This window comes from Canis lupus, chromosome X (genome assembly GCF_011100685.1).
Source record: "Canis lupus familiaris isolate Mischka breed German Shepherd chromosome X, alternate assembly UU_Cfam_GSD_1.0, whole genome shotgun sequence".
Classification (NCBI taxonomy): Eukaryota; Metazoa; Chordata; class Mammalia; order Carnivora; family Canidae; genus Canis; species Canis lupus.
In genome coordinates this window covers 119,494,185-119,504,635 of record NC_049260.1, presented here as the reverse complement: position 1 = coordinate 119,504,635, position 10,451 = coordinate 119,494,185, and the positions used below count along the sequence as shown (strand labels likewise).

The 10,451-nt window shown below is 58.3% G+C and overlaps 1 protein-coding gene across 2 annotated transcripts; it reads left to right on the top strand.

The window, feature by feature from the left end:
• Positions 1-1,142: 1,142 nt before the first annotated feature.
• Positions 1,143-7,404, top strand: LOC119868536 (melanoma-associated antigen 10-like). 2 transcript variants are annotated; one of them, XM_038588515.1, is made up of 3 exons: positions 1,143-1,526; positions 5,568-5,661; positions 5,824-7,404. In XM_038588515.1, the coding sequence occupies exon 3, from the start codon at positions 5,845-5,847 to the stop codon at positions 6,874-6,876; it is 1,032 nt and encodes a 343-aa protein (XP_038444443.1). In that variant the 5' UTR covers positions 1,143-1,526; positions 5,568-5,661; positions 5,824-5,844; the 3' UTR covers positions 6,877-7,404. The 2 variants fall into 2 exon arrangements, with proteins under 2 accessions (XP_038444443.1, XP_038444444.1); XM_038588516.1 differs by lacking the exon at positions 1,143-1,526 and adding an exon at positions 1,691-1,727.
• Positions 7,405-10,451: the final 3,047 nt, after the last annotated feature.

The following is a 10,451-nucleotide window of genomic DNA, read 5'->3' as shown; positions in this document are numbered from 1 at the left end:
TGGATCGAGTCCCGCATCGGGCTCCCTGCGTGGAGCCTGCTTCTCCTTCTGCCTGTGTTGCTGCCTCTCTGTCTCTCTCTGTGTGTCTCATGAGTAAAGAAATAAAACCTTAAAAAAAAAAAAAAAAGAAAGAAAGAAAGAAATGAAAGTCTTGAAAAACACACACAGAATAAACAACGTCCGAACAATAAATGAGGAGAAAGCCTTGGGGGACCCTGAAGACTGCTGAGCTGGATATTGAGTCTGGGTTGGGGATGCAGGGAACATCAGGGATGTGGGGAGGGAATGCAGCCTGCATCAATGCAGATGACAGGATTGATAGGCGGAGCAATTTCCAACTTCTGCTTCTGCTTCCCAGCATAAATCTGAGGCAAGGCCTCAGAGTACACATGACATTAGCCCTGGGGTGCTAAGAGGACACGGGGAAAGACAGGATGATTGAGGCATTGGACTCTAGAGTCTATGCAAATAACCCCCTGAAATCATCTTAGTGGCAAGGAATGCCCCTTAAAAAAATCACTTAAGTAGAATATACAGAATCAACCTGAAATAGAGTAGGGAGTATCAAAGCAATTCACACAGTAAGAAAAGGTATTTTTGATAAAGTATATATATAGTCTACACCTATATAAATACATATACAAACGCATGTATAACGGGAACACACACGCACATACGTGTGTCGCTGTCCGTATTTAGGTGATATGTACGTACATTTGCATACCAGCACCTATAATCTGCACACCTTATACATACGCGTGCACTGGACACACGCTAGGTAGAGAGGGACGGTGTGTTTCTCCCGATGACGCAGCATGTCAGGGGAAAACTCCCTGCAGTGGGCCCCGCAATACGGGACACCCCTAGACACCCTTGCAGCTGCTCGGCCGCCCCCAGGAAACTAAACCTTTAACACGATGTCCCTAAAGTCTGGCTGCTGGCCAAGGGACCCCGTGGGAAGGGGCGCTTCCTCCCGGCCCCTGCCCCTGCCCTGCCCCGGGGCTATGGGCGCTGCGGCTGCACAGCAGGCCTGTGTCCTGATGAGGGCCTCCTGGGTGAGGACTGAGAGCCGACCTGTGCCAGGACGCTGGGGGCCGCCGAACCCTGCTGTGCCCCTGCCGGCAGCCCTGGGCCACCCCGGGACCTGCAGAGCCGGTGGGGCCCGAGCCGCAGCAACCACCCCTCGGGCGCTCAGGGACGACACGTCGGGGCCTGAGAGGCTCGGTGTAAGGGGCACCGACTGAGGTCTGCAGAGAGCCGAGGCCGCAGCCCGCCCGAGTCCGGGGAGGGAGGACCCGCGAGAGGACCCAGGGAGCCTCCCACAGGTGTCCTCCTACCCCCGCCACGCAGAGCCCATCTCCCGCGGACGTGCAACCAGCCCTTAGGGACCCCTGGCACGGGGTCCGGATGTGACGTGGGCCGACTTCCGCCTCGGAGGTCTGAGGGAGCGGAGGGCCTCGTGTGGGGGGCGCATTGGGGTCCCCTGGAAGGAGGCCAGGCCCGGGCCGGCGGCAGCCGGGCAGCAGGTAGCCCCGGGAGGGGGCTCCGAGGGCGGGGGAGGGGCCCCGGAGGGCGGCGGGGGGTGGGGGGGGCTCTTTCTGAACCCTGAGAGACCACACGGGGGAAGGTGGGGCCGCGGCGTCGAGCTGAGGCCTGGATGCCGGGGCCTGGGGCAGAGGCCTCGGATCCCCGGAGGCAGGACGGGCCCGGGCCCTCCCCGGAGTGGGGTGAGGAGCTGAGGGAGAACTGCGGGGGTCCCCCACCCCACCTTCATGCCTCCACTCCTCCCTGCGAGAGAGAGTCACTGGGCCCCCACCTCGGGGCTGGGGGCGGCCCTGGGGAGGCCGGACACACACGGCCACCCGGGAAATGGGCTGGGGGGGGGGTTGGGGACCCGAGCCCAGGGAGCTCAGGAGCCCAATCCTAAGGGAAGTTTGCCAGGGCCTGAGGGGGGGAGGGACCAAGGAGCCCAGGACAGAGGGGACCCGGCGGAGGTCAGGGCCCATGGTGAGCCGGGAAGGCCGCGGAGGAGCCGAATGGGGCCGGATGGTGGCGGCGGGTGCGGAAGGCCTGGGACATCCGGGTACCCGAGAGCCTGAGGCCTGGTGTGGCGGGAGCAGACGCTGAGGGTGCTGGAGGGAGGGTCCCGGGGCTAAGGGGAGGCGAGGGATGGACCCTGAGGGGGACAGAGGGGACCCGGCGGAGGTCAGGGCCCACGGTGAGCCCGGGAAGGCCGCGGAGGAGCGGGACGGGGCCGGATGGTGGCGGCGGGTGAGGCAGGCCTGGGACATCCGGGTACCTGAGAGCCTGGGGCCTGGTGTGGCGGGAGCAGACACTGAGGGGGGGGGGGAGGGTCCAGGGGCTAAGGGGAGGCGAGGGATGGACCCTGAGAGGGACAGAGGGGACCCGGCGGAGGTCAGGGCCCACGGTGAGCCCGGGAAGGCCGCGGAGGAGCGGGATGGGGCCGGATGGTGGCGGCGGGTGCGGCAGGCCTGGCACATCCGGGTACCCGAAAGCCTGAGGCCTGGTGTGGTGGGAGCAGACGCTGAGGGTGCTGGAGGGAGGGTCCCGGGGCTAAGGGGAGGCGAGGGATGGACCCTGAGGGGGACAGAGGGGACCCGGCGGAGGTCAGGGCCCACGGTGAGCCCGGGAAGGCCGCGGGGGAGCGGGATGGGGCCGGATGGTGGCGGCGGGTGCGGCAGGCCTGGCACATCCGGGTACCCGAGAGCCTGAGTCCTGGTGTGGCGGGAGCAGACGCTGAGGGCTGAGGGGAGGATCCCGGGGCTAAGGGGAGGCGAGGGATGGACCATTGACAGGGACAAAGAGGACCCCAGTAGAGGGTCGCCAGGGCTGTGAGGCCCCCGTGGGGATGGGTACCTGCTCTCACGTGGGAGTATGGGTGCTCAGACTTCCACATCCGGGCCTCCTGAGGCACTGGGGGCCCCTGGCGTCAGGAGCAGGGCCTAGGACACGTGGGCAGAGGGGAGGGCCCTGGGTGCTGCTGGGATTCCCGGTGAGGATGCGGAAGAGGCCCGGGGGACCCCGCACCCCAGGCCAGAGTCAGTCCGGGAAGGTCGTGGGTGGGGGATGGGAACACGTGGTGAGGCCCCACTTCCGCATCCGGGCTCTCCGAGAGCAGGGGGCTGGTGTTCAGAGCAGGTCCTCCCTGAGGAGGCAGAGAGTGGACCCAGGTCCTGCTGGGTTCCTGGCGAGGATGTCCATGGAGGACGGAGGGACCCCGCACCCCAGTCCACAGTCAGTCCCGTGAGGCAGACCGAGTGGAGCCAAGCAGAGGCCCAGGCGCCCAGGGAGCCCCGCCAGCAGGGGTGGGGAAGAAGGGCCCAGGGAGCCTATCCCCCGCCCCCCAGCTCAGCCCCCTTGTGAGGCCTGCAAAGTCCCCGGCCTGGGCCCTGGTCCTGATGGAAAGACGGTCACTCCCTGTCCCCGTTGGGGTCCGGGCGGAGGGAAGGACCTTGGTGTGAGCAGCCCGGCCTCAGGAAGGCTGCCCGAGGGGCCTGGGGTCAGCTAGGGGTGGAGGCGTGGACCCCCGAGGGACTGAGACCCCCAAGGGAGTTGGTCCCCCAGGATACCCCAGCACCGCGGCCCTGCCCCTTTTTCGGCCTCGGGAGGCTGCCAGGGTTGGACAAGTCCCGAGCTGCATGGCAGCTGGTGCTTCGGGGCCTCCCACACTGTGGCCATTGGGCTGGAGCACTCCCTCCAGGGTGTGGGGGTCAGTGGGGTGGTGGACAATCGCCTACCTGGGCTGGCAGCCAAGGCGAGGACCACAGGGGCACTGGAGCCCTAGGGACGCAGACTAGACTGGGTCCTGGGAGCACTCCGGCCAGATGACCACCTGGGGCGTGCTCTGGCTTGCCAGCTAAGTGTCCTAGACCCTGGGGGCTTGGTGGAAGGAGCGGGGTTGGAGCCTGCCCAGGGCTGACCTGGGGCCTGAGGGAATTGAAGGTGAGGATCACAGGGAGGACTAAAGGACCCTGGGCCCCAGCAGGTGCAGTCCAGGGAGGAAGGAGGCCCCCGTGCAAGATGAGCCCATGCTACGGTCCTGATGTCCACGTCTGGATGTTAGGGCCTGAGGGCTTGTGCTTCAAAGAAGCAGGGCCTCAGGGGTGGTTGGAGAGGGTGTGTTTGGATGACACACTGCCAGCGGGGAGTCAGGGTGAGGACCTTGGGGACGTCCTGGCTGGCCCCACCTGGCCCATGAGCCAAGAAGCCAGTGCAGTGGAGGGGGTCCTTGCCCTCTGGGCAGCCCACAGAGGATGGGAGAGAGCTGGCCCTCAGTGACATGCTCACTTGTCCCTGGGGCGGGTGGGCGGCAGGAAGGTGGGCTGACCTGGAGTTGGTATGGTCTTGGTATGAGGGGCACGTCTCCTCTATGGGAGGTTGGAGGCCTGGAGGAAAGTCAGGAAAATGGCAGGATAATGCTGAGGACCCTCCTGGGAGCCTGAGGGCATTTGTGCCCCAGGAGAGATGGTCCGGTCTCCAGGCCCGCCCTTCCTGATCTTGCTGGGGAACTTGGGGTGGGGGGCGTTGCGGCTGTAACCCACCTGGCCAAGGACACAGGACAGCACGGGGACAGAGGACATAACACGGTGCCTCGTCCTGCTACGCTCCCAGTTCTCAGGGAGTTGAAGACCTTGCTGGGAGAGGTCCCAGTCAGAGTGTGGGAGGAGGCCCACCTGGGGAATAGATACCCAGGAGTCCCGGGCTTGCCGAGACTCTGTGTGAGGAACCCTGCCCACCCCATGTTGAAGGGGTGAGTGGCCTTCAAGACAGCCATCAGGCCCAGGAGGCAATTGCCCTGAAACATGGGTGCCCTTCCCTGGCAGCCCTGGGAAGGGAACCCGGGGTGCGTCCTGTCCCGTGGAGCCCTTCCTCCTCCCCAGATCCCTGGGTTAGGGAGGGGAGGGCCTGGGCCTTAGGGTCTGGACTCAGGTCAGCAAAGGAGGCGGGTGCCCTGCCCTGGCCCTGGCCCAGGCACTGGTTTCGGTCTAGGTGAGATAAGAGGGGATGCCTCCCACAGCAAGATCCCTAGGGACCAGGCCGCCACAGCCATTTGTGTCGCCCCTGAGGAGAGGCGGAACCGGTGGACCGACTGTTTTCTCTGGACTTTGGCTGGTGGGGGGTCGTGGCAGGGGCCCTTGCAAGGAAGGTGCAAAGAGAGTGGCCTCAGTGCTACCCATAGAGTCTTCCGAGGCTGTGCTTGGGGTCCAGTAGAAGACCCACAGGCGCCCCATCCCGGCCCAGATGGAAGCCAGAGCTGGCCCTTCTCTTGTGCATGATCTAGGAAGAATCCTGGAGACTTTGGCAGGTGTGACCAGGGATAGGCCCCTGGTTTCCTCCTGTGGAGTCTCGGGGCCCTGTGCTCTTGCAGAGATATTTGGCCTGAGAAGGATAGGGCCAGGGCAGGCCCTTGAGAGGCCCAGGGGTAGTCCATCCCTCCTGGACTGCTGGGGACCTCCCACAGTACGAGCCATCCTCCTGTCCACACTGGGCCCCAGGGCTGGGCTGGCAGTCTGCACCCTGAGGACCCTCCTCCTTCCCTCCTGCAGGGACTTCAAGAACTGGTAGCAGAGGCCTCAGTCTGAGGCGGGGGTCCCTCAGGACACAGAGCTGAGGAGGCGCGGGCCAGAGCCACTTGTCCAGGTGAGGTGCACGCTCTCTCTGAGCCTGATGTCAGGGGTTCTCCCAGCCCAACACAGGGGAGCCCTATGCAGGGGAGCCGGGCACGGCCCCCTGTCAGACCTGGCACCTCGGGGTGTCTTGGCCGGGCTGCCCCCTGACAAGCTCTCCCAACTCTGTCTTTAGGTTCAGCCCGAATCTGACACCATGCCCCTGAGGAATAGCAGCGAGCTTTGGAAGCAGGGAGAAGACCTAGAGGAGGCCCAGGGCCATGTGGATGCCCAGCTGTCTGGGGCTGAGGAGGAGGAGGAAGGGGAGGAGGAGGTTCCACCTCCTCCCTCTACCCCATCTCCCCCGTACCACCTATCTCATCTCTTTCTGTCCTCCTCCTCGTCCTCATCCTCATCCTCCTCCTCCTCATCATCATCATCATCGTCGTCTTCTGCTTCTTTTTCCATCTCTGGCATGGTCTTTGGCCCCCCAGAGGGGGGGTCTACAGCTCCCGGGGCCCTGAGTGCTTCCCAGAGCTCTCAGAATGCCAGCCCCTCCCCCAGTGGTGGGGCAGCTGGTGGCCTTGGCCAGTCTGAGCCGCCTGGCCCCAGTGGCCCAGGGGAGGCGGGAGATGAGGAGCCCTTGGTGGAGGGCAGTTTCCACATGAAGACGGCTGCCCTGGTGGTATTCCTGCTCCTCAAGTATCGCAACAAGCAACCCACCAGCAAGGCAGAGATGCTGGAGGTCTTCTCCCCAGAATACCAGGACGACTTCCCCGCCATCTTGAGCCAAGCGTCCATCTGCTTGCGGCTGGTCTTTGGCCTAGATGTGATTGAAGTGGATCCCAGGGAGCACTCCTACGTCCTCAACCCCATCCTGGGCCTCACCTGGGATGGGATGCTGAGCGGTCAGTGGGGCCTGCCCAAGACCTGCCTCCTGGGGCTGGTCCTGGGGTTGATCCTCCTGCAGGACGGATGTGTCCCTGAGGAGGAGGTGTGGGAAGCTCTGGGGTTCACGGCGGTGTACGATGACCAAGAGCACATCGTCTGTGGGGAGCCCGGCGACCACCTCACCAATGTCTGGGTGCAGGAAGGCTACCTGGAGCGCCGGCAGGTGGCGGGCAGTGACCCTGCCCGCAACGAGTTCCTGTGGGGGCCCAGGGCCTATGAGGAAACCAACAGGCTCCAGGTCATGGACTTTCTGCTCCTGGTCGGTAGCAACAACCTGGGTTCCTCCCTGGTCCTGTGAGAAAAGATTCTGAGATAAGGAAGAGGGGGCTACAGCCCCAGGGGTGGCCAGTCCCTTTCCAGGCTTTTGTGGGGCCGGCATGAAGGGAGGCCTCTGGGTGCTTCCTCCCGGTGTTGTCCTGTTGGGTGTGTAAAGAGAAAAGCCTGGGCGTTCTCAGGATTTAAGGGCCAGGGCAAGTAGGGGGAAAGCAGGGCCAAGAGCCTCTCTTGGGCCCTGGGCTCTATAATGACCCCGGAATCCGGAGCTTGGTTCCTTTGAGGAAGCTCCCCATGTTTGTTCCTTGGGATAGAAGGTTTCCCCAGCCCAGTGTGTAAGTGACACACACCCCTTCGTGTTCGTACTCCCCCAGTTTAAGAGTTAGATTTTTGTCATGTCCTGCATACAAGTTGGTAGACCTTCCCTTCTTGTTTGGGTTCTGGATGAAATCAGAGGGCAATGGTGTTGGAATTTGTTGGAATGGCCAAGAGTGCAGCAGGCAAGTGGTGGAGTGTGGAAATTAGAAAATAAACCTTGTTCACTTTTCATTTCTACCCTTGCCATGTGCCATTTTTCCAAAGTAACGTCGATATGCGCTCCTGTAATCGCTTGATTCTTCAGGAAAGGGAGAGAAGGGTCCTGTCTGAGGCCAGGAGAGCCCTGCTGGCAGCTCCCTCAGGGCCTCAGAGCAGCTGAGCTCTGCTCCCTGCAAGACCCTGCGTGTGAACAGTGAGGACACGAGGCGCCTGGGGTCACACTGCCTTCAGGGACTGTGTCTAGCGGCCCTTGTCCCACAGGAAGGCGAAGAGGGGTACCCTGAGACCTACCCTAGCTCGCCAGCCCCGAGCTTTTCCTGGAATTGTGGGAACTCTGAGTTACCCCCAGTGGGGCAAGAAGTCTGCGCCAGCGTCACGGCCATTGAATCCTATGTGGTCTGAGGCAGTCGTGTGCAGACAGCTCATTCTGCTCAGTTTCTCATTGGATATCATTGCAATCAGTTTCCTAGTGTGTTACCAACGATGATTAGAGGGCTAGCCAAATGCATTTAACAGCTACATACGCAATTACACAAGCAGTGACAGCAGCAAAATATTAAAACAAGAATCTCCTAAAATCCCTCTTCCATGAAAGCAATGAGAAAACAGCCAAAATGATCAGAATCAGGGATGAAAGAGAGACATTACTAATGACCTCACCAGAAAAGAAGGATAAGAGAGTCTAGAAACAGCATGCCAAGAAATTAGATAGGATGAAAAAGTGGACACATTACTAGAACAAGTGTCCAAGATACAAAGTAGAAGAACTAGCTCAAAAAGAAGTAGAAAATCTGAATGGACCTACAACACAAGACATTGAATTGGAAACCAAACACTTCCACCAGAGAAAAGCTTCAATCCAGATGGCTTCACTTGTGAATCCCGTGAAGTGTTTACAGAAAGGTGAAAAGAGAACACTTCCCTAACTCATTCTATGATGCCAGAACTACCCTAAAAACTAACCCAGAAATAGGTATCACAGGAAAAGAAAGCATAGATCAATATCTCTTATGAGTGTAAATGCAAATATCCTCAACAGAATCCTCTCTAACTGAATATGGTAGCATATAAAAAGGATTTTATATCATAATTGAATGGGATTTATCCCTGTCTACCTGGAGCCTTGTAACCCTCCCTACCTTGACTCCCTCAGGCCTATGAGTCAGAGGCGGGACCACTTTAAGAAACCTGGAGCTTCTAGCTTGGGGCTACAGTGAAAACTGAGCCCACTGAAATTTCCCCTTTGCTGACTACCAGCAGGGTTGTTTCAACACATGAAAAGCAATCAAATACGATACATCCACAGAATGAAAGAGGGAAGACACATGATTATCTTGTATGTTGGTAAATTGAACACCAATAAAAAATAAATTTATTTAAAAAATAAAAAAAAATAAAATGCCCATGCAAAAACAAAAAAACAAAAAAACTGAAGAAGCCCTTTAGAAAATCCAACAGCCTTCAGGATTAAAATATTCAACAATCGAGGAATAGAAATTAATTAACTGGAGGAGAAATAGACTGCATTTAATATTGCAGCTTCGGTAGTTAGAAAATTGAATAGTTCGTGGGCTGAAACCTGGACCAAAAGGTGGCCTATAATGAGTGGGTTGGAAATGCCAGGACTGCCTTGGTTTAATATGGAGGAAGGGACACAAAACCTCAGGGGGATTGTCATCTAGGACCTATCCACACACTGGGAAGGTGCAATGGACATGCCCTTCACCACAGCTGTGAGAGATAAATTTGTGGGGGGGAACCCCAGCATCCTTGAAGGGCTCTGTGATTGTTCTTCTCCACAGCCCAGACTTTAAGGTGGGAAGTGCAGTCACTGAATTGGGAAACCTAAATGCAAAGGAATCCTCAGGTGGCAGGGGCCAAGGGGCAGCCCCCAAGTGCCGAAGGCCAGGTGAGTGTGGTTATGGTACTGGACAGCAGCGTCAAGGCAGCTATCAGAATAGTCTGACATGTGCAGATCTATGTGCTGGCTAGTTGATCATGCTGTTCTGACAAGTGAAATAGATAGAAAGCCCGGTAAATTGTCACTTGATTTACAAAACCAGAAAAGTTCTAGACCAAGTCAACAAAAGCAAATCACGAAGTCAAAGAGTCATGGCCTCTCAATTCCCAGACTTCTAGCCATTCAAACTTTTAGAAAGAGTACAACTCCCGTACCACCCAGAAACTCCGTTGTAGGGAATATATCCAAAGGAAATGAAAACACTGTGTTGACAGGATATCTGCACACCCCGACAATGTTCATAGAATCATTTTTTCACAATAGCCAAGACACAGAAACAGCCTAAGTGTCCATCAGTGGGTCAATGGATAAAGAAAGTACAGGGCACCTGCCTGGCTCAGTTGGTTAAGCGTCTACCTTCAGCTCAGATCATGATCCCAGGGTCCCGGGGTTGAGCCCCACGTTGGGCTCCCCGCTCTCCCACCGCCCCTTCCATTCTTACTCATGAACTATCTCTCTCCTAAATAAAAATAAAATCTTTTTAAAACACAGTAAAGAATGTGGTATATACAAATGGAATATTTTTTTAAACACTTTATTTCTGTATTCCTGAGAGGCATGCACAGAGGGAGGCAGAGACACAGGCAGAGGGAGAAGCAGGCTTCCTGCAGGGAGCCCTGTGCGGGACTCGATCCCAGGACCCCAGGATCCCGCCCTGAGCCGAAGGCAGATGCTCAACCACCGAGCCACCCAGGCGTTTCTCCATCCACTCCTTCCCATCTACCACCTGTTACCCACAAATGCCACCTCTGCCGGGCACCGCATGGCCCCAGGATGCAGAGGGCAAGGAAAAGCAGAGGGAGTCCCATGTGGGGAAACAGGGAAGGGGCATGCCAGTGTGGGAGATAAAGACTGAATGCCTTATCATTTCCACAATGATCACCAGCATTTAAAATTGGGAGATGCCACATCAAAGTCTGGAATGACAGCTTGAGCTCTCTCAAACATTAGAAGCACTGACAACACTTGGCCCCCACTGGCTTAATGTTTCTGCCACAGTTGAACACCTTCCTTCATTTGCATAACCCACTCGGCCCCTTCCA